A 17,279-nucleotide genomic window follows, 5' to 3' on the forward strand; every position below is an offset into this window, starting at 1 on the left:
TTTTTGTTTTTTTGGTTTTTTTTTTTTAACCTGTTTTTGCATTCACAGGGCCAGGGCTTGGATTCATCTAAGTGTAGGTGATTAAGTCTAAGCTGGTCATTTTAGACTCCTTTATACTCAGTATTATCTGTTGCTATGTGCGTCTGAATTGTTCAGTGCAGGCAGCACTATCAAGTGCTCTCATCTTAAAGCAGTGGTCTACTTTTGTTCGGATGAATCATGCTTTGAATTTCATTGACTTTACTGAGTCTCCACTCACTGTACAAGTGACCAGCTATGATATAAATGCACATAGTGTAGACGTCTGAAAATGTCTGAGCTGATCCTCCTGTATCTTACCGCACTTGCTCATCTGGGCTTTAAAATCATCAAGATTATTTCAGAAGGAACAGATAAGAATGTACTAGTTCAGGATATGGCAAATGCAACATTCAGACAAAACAACCAGACATCTCCCTATGAGATAGAAAAGCAAAAACTGTTGTAGCTCTGGCAGCCTCTGTGTTAGCTTTGAGCACAGAAATCAGCAAAATGAGCTAAAAAAATGTTGGGATAATTTAATATTACTTGTTGCGTCATTGTTGTCTCCAGTTTATTATCTTTTAGCCCTAACAGTGACCACAAGCCCTGTATGCACAGATAAATCCCAATGACCAAAATCAAGAATTTCTTCTTTTTCTGACCTTTCATTATGATTTATTGGAAATTATAGCTGACGTGTGGATTCCTGGGATTGTGATTATGACTAGAAAGTCGTGCCTTGAACACCCACAATGCTGTAGATTCACACCAATCTGTAGAAATTAACTTTCATAAACGCTTCCCTGTGAGCTGCAGAAAGACATTTTTTTGGGAGAGGTCAGGAATCAGTAATATAATCTTCAGCCTACAGTACACGCTCCATTTGGCTCTGCACAGCTATTTCCTATGCCACGTTCATGTTCACTTTACATCTGTCTGAACCCAGAGGGTCGAGGTTTGGCCCCATACAGCTTGAAGATAATGCAATATGGTTTGCTTCTTTTTTTTCTCTCAAAGTTTAGTGATTCTTTTTAAGTGTCACATGTTTTTTAGGTGGGAGAAGCAAAAGTGGGTCCGAAAATTGTTTTTTATTAGTCCCCCTATTTTTTTTTACTACCCAACAAGAGATCAGTGGAATAAGTACTGTAAACCTAGTTGAAAAAGTTTATGAACTGGTATTATGAATGCACAAAAATAAAATATCTGTTCAGTCTGAGATGGTTAAATATTTTGTTGCACTTTCATGTTAAAGTCTCCTTTTGTTAAAGGAGAGATTTTGAAGAATCCTTCCTATCACTAAGATTTCTTTATTAAGCAAAACAAAGCATATTTTCAGACTTTTTATTCAGCTAAAATTTCTGACCTAATGTTCTGTAAAACGTTTTATTATTAATTTTTCAAAGGAGTTACTGACAGGTATAAAGCACAGTTATATAGATCAACAATAGACACAGTAAATACTTACGTTCCATATTTAATGCACTTTTTTATATAATTTGAGTTATAACTAAGTGCTAGAAGCTCTGGACTAAGTGCATCTTGACAACATCAACTTGTTAATGCTGGGATTCATTACTTAAGTCACATTCCTCAAAGTCAAAGTTTTACTTATTCTTTATTTTGTAAAATGTAAGTAAACTTGTGAATAACAAAAAAAAATTGAAAATTGTATTTCAAATGTTAAGAACTGTACATCATGTACAAATTGTGCAACAGCAGTTCAGAAGATGGAATGGGCCCAAATGCAATGGAGCCAATGAAGCTGAAACAATTTATGCCAGAAATGAATGTGGATCATTAATATTACAGCACAATTTCCATCTGCAGCTTTTCAGGCCATTTCCAAAGGCATTGATTATTATTTCTCTATGTTTGTTGATGAAAAAAGGTAGAATTTACTGGCCCATTTTGTGACCCTAGAATAAAGTGGTGAAAATGGTATTTAGACCACCCTACGCCATTCTGTGCCCTGCCCATTTATACCTTGCCTTGTCCCCCAGAGCTGGTCTCTGTCTACACATCCATCCATGTAGCTATGGATATAGAGATATGGGTATCTCTGAATACATATATTTATATATTCATTCTATCATCACCTTGAGATCCTGCGCAGATTTTTTCAAACACTCAAGAATTATGAGAGTGATTTATTTAAGGTCAGGCTCCACCCACAAATGAGCATATCAAGATGTCTGTGAGAAACTCAATGATGAACACCTTATTGTTTTCATCTTTGTTCCTCCTTACTTTTAATTGAACCTTTATTTATTTTTCAATGAAGTGCTTTTGAAAGCTGAGAAAACTTTAGTTAAATGACGATGAAAGTGAAATAAGCACGTTACATTTCTCTTATAATTATTTACTTTTAACTATCAGCTCAGGAAAGAAAAGCCTCTGTTAAGCCTCCTTTTCCAGGGATTTCATATTGTTATGTGAGTGCTGGGTTTGATCCACAGAGAGTGCAGAAATATGGATACGCTGTTCTGGAAAGAGAAACACCTTGCTAATGTTTTTTTTGGGGGGAGAAAATTAATCTTTAATGAAAGCGATATTGGTAGGTCCTGAGAAACTGAAACTATGCAAACCTTACTTTAATAACTGTTTTCACCTTAAAGTTTTATTTGTTTGTTGCTTTAATTTACAGCCTTTGGAATATATGGGGCAGGGTTTTTTAGTGTTTTAGTGTTTTCTTGTCTGCGCTTGACTAACCCACTGCCTTTAATAGCCAAATACTTGGTAGAGGCTAGATTCTGACAGCAATATTAAGGAGTAACATATTGGTTAATGTCTGTTTAAAATTAGGTGCTTTTATTTTCCTTTAAAACCAAAATAAAAACTTGACTCTCACTTGCTGACTTATAAATCCAAGATGAAAACTATAAAACCAGAGAGTCTACGGGGCTTGCTGGGAACAAACACAAAACTCATAGGTTTTAGTGGATGTTAATTGTGTGCAGGAGTAAACCAGAGCTTCAGGGTTTAATTTTTCTGTTTGCTTTTTTGGGCACTGTGAAGTTTTACTCATCTCTTTAGCTTGGTTTCCTGAAAAGCAAGGGCCAGTGGCTCCCTGCGGGCAGCCCCAGCCCTGGGCATCAGGCAGCTCCATGGGGACAGGGATGGCTTAAGGCCAGGCTGGGAAGTCAGCCCACAGGTGGGAGTCAGGATTAGGCCCAGTGAGGGGAACCAGGGTCAGACACAGCCCTGGGGATTGATAGGCAGGGCCATGCTGATAGCTCTTGTTAAATGTTATATTGGTGTTCAGCATTTGTAGAGAACTGTGAAATGATCCTGCTACAGATGGTCCATGAAAAAAAAAAAAGGAAGGAAAGAAGGTGGAAAGGAAAAGATAGGAGAAAGAAAAGATTAAAAGCAAGGAAAAAGGCAAAAAGCAAGAGAAGGAGTAAGAGAAAGCAGAAAGCACAATTTCTGTTTCAATATTGAGATCTCTCTTGCTGCTCAGCACTCTGTCCTAGCAGTGACCGAGGCCAGCTGAGAGTGTCCCATTGCCTTTAATAAGCAGGAGATCAAAGTCTACTCAGCAATTGCTTGAAAAGCTGTAAAACTGAAGGGAAGAAGCATGAGTTTCTAAACGAGTAAAAAGAATTGTCTGCAGAAAGAAATCAAGTAACAGGCAATGAGGCTGAATATTATTTTTCAAGATTTCTGAGATGCAGGGAGGAGAAAAAGCTGTGACATTCTTTAAAGGTCAAGGGTTGAATTTAAATTGGGAAAACTAGAGTAGACTTTGCAGGGTTGTAATGAAAGGGAGTGAATGGGAAATGAAGGAGAAAAAGCAGAACAAATGGGACCAGAACAGCCTGAGAAAGGCTGTGAAAATTTTCTGATATTTTTTCTTTTTCCTTCAGTTTGCATTGGGATGTCTGGAAACCATCCTGGAAGAACAAGTACTGTAGTACTTGGGTTACTCACTCCTGTGAAGGACATTGGAAATTTGAAATTGTCCAATTCAGACCAGAAATTTGAGTTTCAGCTTTTAGCATGTTTAAAAATGTCCTAGTAACTTTGTAACTAGCTGTTTCTAAGTAGGTCACTCTCTGACTTCTGTTTTGACTCAAATTTTTTATTTTGTCTTTATCAGAATGGACTAAAGTTGAAAATCAGCACTACTGGCAATTCAGCAATAAGCCTGTGAGAGTTTTATCAGTGTGAGTAGGACAAACTTTAAAGATATTTATCACTAGGAAAAGGCAGCTCAATGATATTATCAAAGCTAATACTAAAATGCTGTAAAGATGGATTTTTCAGCAGTGATATGAAGGGAAACAAAATGTAGAAACAAGAAGATGAATTTCAGCATAGCATAGCTGTAATCAAAAAAACCCATATTGAATCTGAGGGAGAGCTAAAAATTGCAAAATGGAGCCTATTTAAAAAAATAAATGATGTTAAATTCATGTTTCACGGGAGTTTCAGGTGGTTATAGTACAACTTACGGGTACCATCATCCTGAGAACATGAGATCATTTATCCAGGGGTTTTGATGAAAATATGGGGTTTATTCTGCAAAGCACTGTAGCATTTTCTTTCAAGTTTTGCTAAACCGAAATCCAAAGGTCAAGGTATCACCAACAAAAAACATTTAATACATTATTAAAAAAAAGGTATTTTACAAAAGGATTAGAGAATACCCAACATTATGTTCCACTAGTGCTTGATTTGATCCAAAGAGTTTTTAACCTGAGAGACTGTGTTCAATATGCAGAGGAATACAGTAAGAAATCATGTAAAATATATTATAAAACAATTAAATGAGACACATAAGAAATGAATAAATCATCACAGTTTCTAAAAGCTTAAATACTATTTCTTTTTCTCTCCACTTTTAGAGTTTAAAAATAGAATATACTACTAAAGGAGAATATAACGTAATTGATTTAGATTTTCAAAGGCTTTTCATAAAGTCCTGCGCACGCAGCTGTTTGGAAAATGGGTAACCATGGAGTGAACGTTAAGGCCTTTGATGGATTAAAAGCTGGTTACAAGGCACAAGCAAAGCATAAATGACCATTTCTCAGCAGGCAGAAAGGTAAATCCCTTCAGGGGTCAGTGCTGCGGTTGGTGTATAATGTATTAATTAACAGGTGAACAGACAGAAGCAAAATTTGCCAAAAGGAAAATGCTGATTTTTTGGTGGGAGTAGGGGAGTTTCCTTATCAGAAAGACAACACTAAAAGATAATTTTATTTAATTTCTCTAGCTAAATGGAACAATTTAAACTATATTATCTACACTGACAGGAAGGCTCTGAGCTAATTCATCCTCTCAGAAAAAATATGCCATCATTATGGGCAGCTGGGCAAAGATACCTTTTCCATGCACAATAGCCCTCACATCAGTGTTGAAGATGTTAGCGTGTACTTTAAGGAGGATATTCACTGAATGCCCCAAATAGTTGTTTCAGCTTTGATCTCCACAACCTAAAGATCTTCCAGAAGCGGAAGAAGGTCAAGATAAGGATGACAAAATTAAAGAAATGTGGGGATTTGGAGGCAAATTAACTCCAGGAACGTTTAAAAAGACTAGGGTTATCTATTTTGAATATGCCAGACACCTTAGATAATGAATAGTAGGTTAGTATAATAGAAGTGCCCATTTTCATAAATCATTATTACATGGTCGCTGTTCATATCTTTTCTCAAAAACATCTTGTGTTCTTAAAAGCCACTTTTTAAAGTAGGGAGGATGGTTGTGGAGGTAGAAAAAAATTTATACCAAGTCTAGAAAATATAGGCAGAAAAATGCAGTGAATATTGACTAGCTCCAACAGAATGTTTTGTGAATATAAGTGAATTGTACAATCATCTTTTAAAATAAAAACACTGGCATTCCTTGCATCCCCTTCCTACACACACCTACGAACAGATATACACAAACTTATAACTAAAGCCAGAAAGGGTGTTTTGCTTGTGTTATATAACCATTTTGTGTCCAACAGCATGCAACTGTTTTCTTGAGGGGGTTTTTTGAAGAGCTGCAGCTAGCTTTTATTTGAAATATTAACCTGAAGGGAGTTCTGTTTAGTAGTAATAATATTTTCAGAGTACTCACTCTCTGTAGTCTTTATTTGCACAAGTAGGCAGGAAAATGAGTGAGACATCTGAAATTGGTGAGACACATCTGTCCCTGCAGCCGTCATTTGTTATCCTTCTTTGTACACTTTGTTGATGTACCCTTTCATTACATGATTGCCTACTATTCTGGCCACGAGGCACCTCCCTGCAGACACCGCTTACCTCGGTTCTCCCCTGACATTTTATCTTTCTGCGAATGACAATTCAATCAGGACAAAGTTTGAAGGTTTGGGTTTTTTTTTCTTTTATGTGTTTCCATATCTCACAATACTTGGTAATGTACCTCCTGACATCTCATTAATTTCTGTAATGTATAGCTCACCTGTATTGCACATGAGCAAATCCAACATTTGCTGAAAGTGTTGCATTACCACGTCCATATTGCACAGTTGCATATTCCCACAGATAAAGTAGGTGCCTTCTGTGAAGTGCCAGAAGATTTACTTAACACATATGGGCCAAAAGGTCAGCACTTTGCTATAAATTCAAGGCACCCTGAGAACATTGGTTTTACAGTCTGTGGCTAAACCAGTGATGCAGTGTATTGACAGTGAAGGCTGATTCTTCCTGAAAGTCTTGTGTTTACTGCAAAATGCTATAGGGTATGCGTATTCATAATTTTACATCTATCCTTTAATCATTTCATCAGGGGAAAAGCTAATCGGTAGATAGCAAGAAGAGGAAAGATGGTCTTGTGCTTTGGACAGTTATGTTTCATCCTTTTCTATGCCATAGCACTTAAACCAGCATGCTGCAAATTTTGCCCTGGTTTTGCTTTTCATCTTTCCCGAGTGACCGATATGAGACTCAAAGGGTTTGATATCCAGAACTGATGAGGATTCACATTTTTCCGTATGAGTATTTAGCTGTAATAGAAGTCAGTGACCACTTCTCTGAGCACCGAATGGTAAACACTCTGAAAACCCAATCCAGTGATATAAAACACAGACATAATTATATATGGACATTTATTCATCCATGACAAGCAAAATATTATTAATATGTTTATGTGTATGCATGATATGTCTATGCACAATGTGTGCTACAAAGATACATAGATGGAAGCATATATCAGCCCAAGCAACAAAATATTTAAACCAAATCTGCTTCTCGGAAAACCAGGTGGTCTAATACTACTATATATTGAATACTATTTCAGTAGAAAGCTTTTTCTTTTTAATTAGCAATATAATAATCATGACTGAAATGTTGTAAATTAATATATGATATGAGACCAGGGTTTAATAAACATTTTATGAAATATTTAGAATTTTCTGATAAGGATTTTACAGTTCTAGCAACAGACTGACAAACACTTCAAGATAAATAAGGCATCATGTTCAATTCCTTATTCATCCTTCAAACTAAACTGAGAAACTGTGCTGTCTTCAACAGTGTCTGTCAGATATCCCATAGGAATTATTTTTTAAATACCTGTTTAAAATACGTAAACTTCCTAGTAGTAGACTGTAGTCTTTCCTCAATTAAGTAAAATAATGGGTTAATAAATAAAAAAAAAACCCACAAACAAAAAAAAACCACAACAAAAACCTAGAAGAAATTTCATTCAAAACTCTGAAATTTTAAGCTATAGCTTTGTGAATTTCCTGTACTAAAAATTCTTAAATCTGGATAATTGTTGGTCTTTTTTCCGAAGAGAGCATAATTTTTTTTAATGTAGTGGGTCATTCATGGATTTTTGCTTCATTAATCTCCCCTGATAACCCTTAGCTTACAATACCACCAATCATCCTGGATAATTTTGTTGATTTACGTGACATACACAGCTGTGATATTTAGTAGAAGCACAGATTCTCTGCGTGAGATTTTCAGGGATCCTTCCTTCAATTTTTAGCAGTGAGCGGTCCAGACCTCTAGACTGCCGTGTCATTCTTGAATAATCTTACCCAAATCAGACCAGAATTTTAGAGTCGCTTAAGGGCTATTTCAACCAGGTGATTGGCACCTAAAATTACATGTTTAGTCTCTGTGAATGTGGCATAGGGAAAATCAAATTTCTGAAGGGCAACTACAAATTCTTAAATGAATGCAGAGCTACCAAGAGCTAGCCAGAGGGCAAAGCTGAATAAACCGGGGTATATGAGATCTGTCATTTCTCTGGAGCTCAAGCATCTAGTTTGTCTGAGGACAGTCTGGCTCCAGAGAACAACCTCCGGTCTTTGAGAAGGGTGATTCCCTTGGATCCAAACCCCTGGATACTAGAAAGAGTCGAGTAGGTGCTTGTCTCTTTAAAATGAAACTCTAGGAAGTAGCTCTGCAGATGCCATTCAAAAATAGTCTTCTGGCTACAAAAAATGCCCCAAAGTTGAGACCTTTGGGAACCCTTCAGTTCCAGTGAGATTTGGATGGAAAGTAGCCACCTCTTGCTCAGCCAGAGCTCTCCTGCGCACCCTTCTGATTTAGGGCCCAGGTGTTCTAGGATTTGGTGTAAGAATGACATTTATTTATGTCTAAACTTGGTTGTCCAAAGCAGACATTTGGTCTAAGCCAGTCATCTGTCCTCCCTCTCTATTCAATGGGTAGAGGAATATCAGGATTTGATTCAGCTGAACTTGAACTGCTTTCTTAACGTAGGTGTGATTAATTGTCTAATAGAAACATCTATTGCTCTCCATTTGGTATAGGGAAACATAGATTTCTGACTTTCAGATGTACGAAGTAGGATGAAACCAGGCCAAGTTTCCTAACTCCCATTGATACCACTAAGAATTAGAACCCTGTGCATCTGGAAGGACCTTGAGTTTTATTGCTTTTTTGTGTCTTAATTATCCCTTTCTAGATTTCTGAACATTCACATCTACTTAAGATTGTGAGGAATTCAAGTTCCTAAATAATAAGGCCATAAAAGTGCATTGAATTAGCTAGGCATTCATTTAATCTTGCATATTAATGAAACTTAATATTCTAATGCTATGAACAATATCACCCAAACATTTTTAATGTTTTTATCTCAATAATTTTATTATGTAACCTAACTTTTCCCTGTCTGTTAGTGATCTTATTGTTCCCATATCACTAAATAAAATTTGCAGCTATGTTAAGTACAAACATTGCAGTACAAACTGATTGCCATAGGAGAAAAAGTAAATAGAGAATGTATTTTTAGAAAATAGATAATTACTTGATAATTTTTATATGTAGGAGATATGAGTGGGGTGGGAGAAAAACAAGAAAAGCTTTAGGGAAAATATTTTCTGTGTGAAGCAGGGTGGTTCACAAGAAAATACAGGTTGTATCAAGGCATGAATTCACCCAAGGTGATGTGCTAGTGTTCTATTATGCTGATAGTGAAGGAAAAAAAAAAAAAAAAAAATTTAAAAAAATTAATCAGTAGGTAAAATGGAAGTAGTTTTGACTTTGTTGTTTCCCAGTTTTTCTCCAGCAGCCGTTCAACCTAGATTTTGTTGGTAGTGATCTTACTTTCAATGCCATTGAAAACTCATCTACAGAAAGGCTTTGAAAACTTTATTTGTTAGAATGACAAAGTCAGTAAATTAGAAGTGTTGCTATTAACTTGGAACCTGATTCTGTCAACATTTATGCAGGTGCCTAATTAATTCATGTAGTTAGACTGAGAGATGTTAATGGATCACATTTTTCAGTCTAAGTATACGCATAACTGTTTTCAAGACCACAGCTCAAACTAAGAAACCAATATTTAATTTTTCCCCAAAAGTATTGATTTGCTTCTGAATCTGAAATTCATAGCCAATCTCATAGCCAATACATAATAAATGAATCATCCTCTATCTGATGCGTTTACAAGTTTCAACTCCAGATACAGATTTTATGCCTTTGCCTGAATTTTGCTTGTAGCTATTTTACTGTTGGCATAAGAATATCCTTCTTTGTACAGTAAATGACAGATAAGAAAGACTGGAAGTTTTGTGGGTGCAACTGAGTTAGGTATTTCCCTATACATCTCTGTCATGGAGCTCCTCAAGTGTGGCCCAATAACCTTAACTGGAGAATAATACAGTTCTTAACTCAATTTCCAAAAACTTTACTGACAACATATGCTTAGAGAAACTATAAGTAATAGCATCTTATTAGTTTGTGTTTTTTTCTTGCTTGTCTAATCAAAAATGAGCACCGATGTAAAAATGCAATTGGCAAGCGAGCAATTCATAGTATAGTTTAATGGCTATTTCCATTTTGAAACAGTAGATAAAGTTCACCTATAATAATGTAAATTAAGGACTAAACTGTAGCCAGATCTGCAAGGTCAAAATTGTTGAAAGAAGCTTTCACATCCAATGGGCAGTCCCTGTAGTAATACATGTGGTCAAAAATGAGTACCTCATGTTCACCAAAATGAACAAAATGTATCTTTCCGTCTCCTCCCCGTGCCTGATGCTTATGAATCTACTACTGCTGCTGCTTGAATGAACAAATGGAGCCATGACTGTTGGCATCTTTCCAGTGGCATAGTGAGAAAAATGACCTGTGGGGCTTCAATCTGGAACATTATTGGTGTAAGGCTTCATTGGCTGAGCTCAAGGACTTTAAAATTTAGGTAGAAGGGGAAAAAATCCCATACAGAGAGAATATGGAAAAATATGGAAGAGCCTGTCATCCTTTGACAGCTGAGCTGTGCTTTGACCTCTACCTATTTGTTCCTCTGGTACATCCAGGATGGTTGTAAGTCCAATAAAGTTTTAGTAAAGTAATATATGAGTATATTATTTCTGGTGAGAAGTGTTTCTTATTGTAGCACATTTTGCAGGATCTGGTGCTGAACAAAGACCCTATAGCTGCCTATTAAATACTTTAACAACAATTTCCATGACACCAGGGGAAGTTCTGCTTTAGCAAGTAAATAATCTCTTAAAATATTTCACTTCTATATCTCCCTTGTAGATCTCTGTGCATAAGACTACAACTTCAGAGGGTCTGCTTGTGACCAGACTCGCGTAACAAATACAGCATGTATCCCTGCCTGCTTTTTCTGTGTGTTTTCATATTCATAGGTCAAATAAAAAAAAATTGGAAAACAATAACAGTAGCCCAAATATAATATTTAGATGTTAAATGGAAATTACAATATATATTGTAAGAAGAGAAATGAATTGCAATGGTCAACTAAAATAAGCATCTTTTTCTTCTTTTTTGGGGAAAAAAATCTGAGCAGTGAATTCTATCAGGCTATGAACAATTTCCTCGAGGAGTTGGTGGAAGTTCCTTCATTTGAGTACCTTCATTTTAAACATGATTCAGAAATAGCTTCTAGATAAAATGTGTAGAAGCATATATGTTATTTGGACTAAATGGTATCAAAACATAGAAATATATGTCTGGATACAATCACAAAATACAGGTTTTTTAAAAAAACATTTTCTCAGATATCTTATACACACGCTACAAAAATCTCTGTTGGGTACTTAAAAAAAGGGTATAGTACTCCAACTAGGGCCTCACTGTGCAAGTTCACAGTATCTTCTCTCAAGTCTTTTTTTATATGTTGTAATAATTCTAGACTGACCTTTGCCATTTTTTACAATAGCATCACATTGTTAGACACATTGCAAAAATCCGTTTGACTTATCTTTCCGGTTTGACAATGTACCACAGGTAATGGTTGCTTGAGATGCTTTTTCTCATGAGTTCCATGTCCATGTTATAGTAATTTAATTTACATTTCCCTTGTTTTGCTTCTAAGAATGTCATGTGTGGGCTTGTCAGAAATCTTACCGAAGTCAAGCTGTATCATATCTGTTGCTTCTCCCAACCTACTAGTTAGCTGCCCTGTCAAGGAAAATATTGTGCTAACTTGATGCAACCTATTTTGACAAATCTGTTGCCTTTCCGACATCTGCTCATTATTTACAAGATAATTAAACATTAATTGCTTTACATCATGTTTAATTTTCTTTCTGGGTACTGAAATTAGGCTGAATATCTTATAATATTTCCTTCTTTTCTTCTCTACCTTTATATAAATAGATATGTCCTTTTTCTTCTTTTTCTAAATCCCTGGAACTTTCACTATTATTGTTTTTCTTGAGTTCTCAAAGATGGTTCAAAAATTGCTTTGATTATTTTCTTAAGAACTGCAGGGTAAATTTTATTACGCTCTGTTAACTTGAAGATGAATTTAATAGATATATTTCTTTGTGTTTATGTAGATGCCCTTTCCTAATTCAGTTCTGTTGTACTTACTATTAATTGTGTTAAAACACCTGACTGCCTCTGCTATTTAGGAAATTCTAGACAGAAATTTAAGGACGCTAAAAATTAGGATTCTTTGCCTTCTTTTCTGTTGGCATTTTTGCATCTCTGTCTTTACTTGTTTTATCCTTATGACCCTAAATAATTTTTCTTTTATTCTTTATGTTTACTTGTTTTCATTGTATTTTTAATGATTGCTTTTTGATTTTCAGCCTAAAGACTTCCTTATGCAATCATATTAGTCTCCTACTATAACTTCAAGTGTTCCGTTAATTAAGATAATTTGATATATGCATTTATTAGTACTCTTTCTAAAACTTCCAGCTCTCTCAAACTCCTTTTCTACTTAAAATATTTCCCTTGTGCCTAGCAATGTTTTGTTAATGTTTACTTTTTTAAAAGTCTATTCTTGCTGTCACTTTTTCCTGTTTTCTCCAATATATTCCAAGCACTTACTGCACTTACTGAACATTACCTGCATGAAAGATGCAATTCTGTTCTTTCATCTGTGTACATGAATAAACGTGTATATATATATGTTTGTATATATATAGGCAGAATAAACAGGATTTGAATAGATATATCCCTTTAAAGGGTTCCACTTTAACATCCAGTGAGTAATACTTCAATGCCAGAAACAGAAAGGTTGAGCTCGTAATTTCTGCCAGTTGTGCTTCAAAATGTAAAGTTTTTCTGTGTGTTTATTTTAAATCAGATAGTAAGAAAGATGCATAAAACATAGTTTTCATTATGAGTAAAATATATTTAAGGACATTCAGTCAAGAAGCAAATGTGGTTTCCTGCCACAGTGAAAGTTTACTTCCTAGGAGAGATTGTCACTGCTCTCGATAAAAATGACACTGGAAATTCCCCTTTGTGTTCATCAGTCAGGATCAGGCTACCAAAAAGTGTATTACAAATAAGGTGTGGGGAAAAAAATTATAAAGAAAGATAATATTATAACAAAAAAGGCAACTGTCTGAGTTAGGAATCATCTTTTCCTCTTCTTCCAATTATAGTGCCAAAATAATAGAGCCAATGGTACATTATGTGGATACCTAGATGCTAGAAGAAGAAAAATAATAGAAATGATGTGAATATAATGAAAAGATGGCTGTCTATAAATCTTAAGCTTGACTCAAGTTCCTTAAATTTGTAAGAATTAATCCCAATGGATTTTGTATCCAGGTTTCTAACACAGCATTGGTTGTATTTGTCCTGTAGTATATGAGAGCCCAGTCCTCCAATATTAATGTTAAAATATTGAAGAATAGGAGTAACTAAGTACAGGAGTATGGGTACATTATAATTAGTGGGACCTGGTCTTCATGTTCCTGTTTGTAGGATTTGGGGAACATTTATCTTTCTGCATATGTGGTATGCAGAAAGTGATTATACCTTCAAAGGAATCCTGTATAAAATGTGAAGGAAAACCTCTGGTTACTTCAAGGAATGCCTTTAAACTATTTACATGAGTAAATAATTGCTTTACGATATGTATTCAACAAGCTCATGCCACAGTTTATAATACCATTAGCTAATATCTATGGCTATTTTTTGTGTTATATATATGATGATAGTGAAGAAACAAAATGTCCATTTACATGCCTTCACAAAAGTAATTTGCCAGATTTTGCATTCTAAACATGTTTTGTCCCTTATACAATTATTATTATTCAATATGAGCTAAACTGCAGTTAGTTATCTAAATTAGTAGGCATAATGGCTGCATTTTGCTTTGATCATTTGGTATAAATATGTACTCTGTTCATTCTGAGTTGTAGAGGTTTTAAATGTACTTTGCTGATAGCTCAGATAGCTTGCAGTCTTTTAAAAGTTAGTAAATCACACTTTTTAAGGGAAGTTTTGCATTCTTTGTTGTGCAATTGGAGGAAAGAATATGAAGAAGGCTATTTTCATGCTGTCAAGAAAATGTGCCAGCTCTGCATGCGTAGAGTCGGTACAAACCCACGCCACGAGCCTTCCTGGGTCTTGAAATTGTAACAACAGTATGTACCATGTCTACTGGAAAGTATTTATGCCCAAGGGTAGGGGAAAAATGTTCACAAAAGATGATGTCTAATCTTACTGCCTTTCATTTTGTTTAATCTAGTTATGCCACGTTTTGCTGAACAAGTTGAGGTTGCCATTGAAGCTTTGAGTGCGAATGTCCCACAGCCATTTGAAGAGAATGAGTTCATAGATGCCTCCCGCTTGGTTTATGATGGAGTTCGTGATATCAGGAAAGCTGTTCTGATGATAAGGGTATGTAAAGCACCTGGGAAATAAAAGTTGGGACTTACAGGAAAGTATCACATTGGATGAGAGGCATAAAAGCTTCCTGGAACCAACTTTGTTTCATAATAAGTCAGAAAAGCTTGACATTGAAACAAGCATGAAACAAAAGTATGTGCAGGAAAAAAGAATTTGTAAGTAAAGAGATGAGGGTATTTTAGGTGATGAACCACAATTAATTTGTTCACCTAGGAGAAGATTTGATCACAACTGCCAATAGATGCAAACTTCATTACTGTTTCCGTAGTGATAGCATTAATTTGCTAAGATCTTCAAAGTTTGTGTAGAATTTTGTTGGTTTTTTTTTTCCTAATGTATGTGTGCTGCCTAGGATATGAGGTAAGTCTGGTTAAAATCTAAATGAATAAATAAATTATCTTGCTGCTCCAGTAAGCGTCTGCAGGGATGGTTTTGAATGTTTACTGAGGTAAAGAATGTATCATTCCAGTATTGACTAACCAGTTGATTCAATTTGCTTAGACATCTTTTAAAAAACCAACCAAATAAATAAAATAACCCACAGAACAACATAATTATTGTTAGAGTAAATGTGTATCTTGCTTTTCAGTGTAGTCTACAGTCAAAGATTTAAAAAACAAAACCAACAAAAACCAACAAACCAAACCTGGTTTGGACATATCTTCAGCAATTGAAACTCTTATTTGAAACCCAAATTACCTTGAATCTGCCCCAGTGAAAGCCACGTACAAATAAAGCTATGGTGAAAATCACAGAGAAAACTTATGAAGCAAATAACGGTACTAAAAAACAACTCATCCCTTTGAGTAAACAGGTAACATACACTTGTGGTTGTGAGTGTGGTATGGCACTGATGTAAGACTTCAGGCAGTTGGAGCACTCCAAAATAGCTTCGTTTTAGTCGTCTGTCGCTATGTATTAACATTAACACAAAAAGCTTTTGACAGGCTTAATTTTGTAACTGCAAAACATAAATTCCATTCCCTACCCACTGCTAATCTCAGGTAGCCTGAATTATAGTCATGATTGATGATGGGGGCAAACCCACCCTGTTTTCTGGGTTTGCAACATCGGGGTATTCGCAACCCTTCTGGATTGGGATGGAAATGAAAGATCTGCATAGTAAAGGATCTCTGTTTTGCCTTTGATTATCCAGTTCCTTAGCCTGTAACAGCAGTTTCCAAACCTCTCTTAGGACAAGAACCACTTCTAAGCACATTTTAAACTTTTATAGTCTCTCATGAGTCATTTTAAATTGCTTCATGAGACACAATCATCAGGTGGGATCTGCTACAGACCCACGCTTTCCCATCCCCTGTGCAGAGTTCTGACTTCCAGCACCCCCCTGTACATCAGAGCTGTCCCGGAGAGGTTGCCATGAGACTGTCCAAACTGGGTGAGATGTTTCTGCTAAGCAAAAAACACCATTTTAAATTCTGGAGGCACACTTACTTATTTCATTGCTGTCTTACTGTTATATTCACCACTAGCTTGGAAAGCTGATCAGCATGCAGGTTTTGCAGTCTTCTCAGAAACATCTGAGGTTACTTTTGCAATTGTATCACTATTACTTTCCACTCCTTGTATGATATGAGTTAATGAATTCTGTTTTCCCAGATTAGGAAGATGTAGTTTTGCATTCAGACAATTAACTTATTTATGGAGCTAAATGTAGTGCTCCTCACCCAGGCAGAGAACTAAAGGACGTAAATGGACTCATTATCCTTGTGAGTTAACTGGGAAAATCCACATATATAAACTTACATAGACCTGAGTTTGCTGAATCAGAACCTTATTTTCTTAGGAAACAAAATTAGTTTCAGTTTGAGACACTCTTTAGCATTCCCATCCAGACATCTGACATTGAAATGGAATGTATAATTAAAGGGTGAGCATTAAGCTATAAAAGACAGTCTTTAGAACATTTTTATCTAATAATCTATTAAATCTCATGCACATCTTTAATTCAGGCTGTAAAACTTCTTGCAGAATTATAAAAAAAATAAAAAAAACCTTGACAACTTTTTAGAGCATCTGACACAATTATTTTCAGGCAGTAGTTCCATGCCACAAAAGATTGAATTTATCTGAGATGATACCCTCATTCCACGGAGGAAATAAAGCCACTTTTTAAATTAATTTTTGTTGGTATTATTACTTTTAGTAAGCTGAAGGAAAGGGGGATAATCTCCATTCTTCTCTTTTCCCTTGAGAAAGGGAGATTTTATTGTCCCTTTGGAAGAGAAAGAAGACTCATTTTTGCATTGAGGACTATTATTATGATCTATACAGACGAAAAAAATCTCTTTCACAATTAAGAAGAAGTATAAATAAATTTAGGAGTATAATTATAGAACCTAAAAATAAGATAGAAAATAATAACTTAGTTCCAACATCTTTTATGTTACTGCATCAGGATCAAATTACGCTTTGTTTTTTCATAGCTACTTATGAAATTCCCTCAGTTATTAGACAGAAACCCTCTCTACAGTTAGGAAGAATCACAATGGCACCTTTTCTCATTTTCTGTATCTCTGAGGCCAGTCTGCTCTTTTCACATGCTATTGGCAACTTCACCGCTAGTTGCATCTATGTTAGCATTAGTGTTATATTTGTTTGGATCGGGAGTGCGCTTTTGGAGCCAATCTCCAGTTGTTCCCTCTTGCTGTGTTTTAGTTCATGTTACAGAGTAGTCTTAGAGAT

At 35.6% G+C, this 17,279-nt stretch overlaps 1 protein-coding gene across 1 annotated transcript in view; it reads left to right on the forward strand.

Annotated features, from left to right (window-relative positions):
* Positions 1-14,415: 14,415 nt before the first annotated feature.
* LOC104081297 (catenin alpha-2) overlaps positions 14,416-17,279 on the forward strand; it is a gene marked incomplete at its 5' end in the record, with an annotated part of 47,510 nt that continues 44,646 nt past the window's right edge. The window contains one exon of the mRNA XM_009583987.1: positions 14,416-14,567. Within this exon, the coding sequence (XP_009582282.1) occupies positions 14,416-14,567 (152 nt within the window). The remainder of the gene's footprint in view (positions 14,568-17,279) is intronic.

This window comes from Fulmarus glacialis, unplaced genomic scaffold (genome assembly GCF_000690835.1).
Source record: "Fulmarus glacialis isolate BGI_N327 unplaced genomic scaffold, ASM69083v1 scaffold268, whole genome shotgun sequence".
NCBI classification, from domain to species: Eukaryota; Metazoa; Chordata; class Aves; order Procellariiformes; family Procellariidae; genus Fulmarus; species Fulmarus glacialis.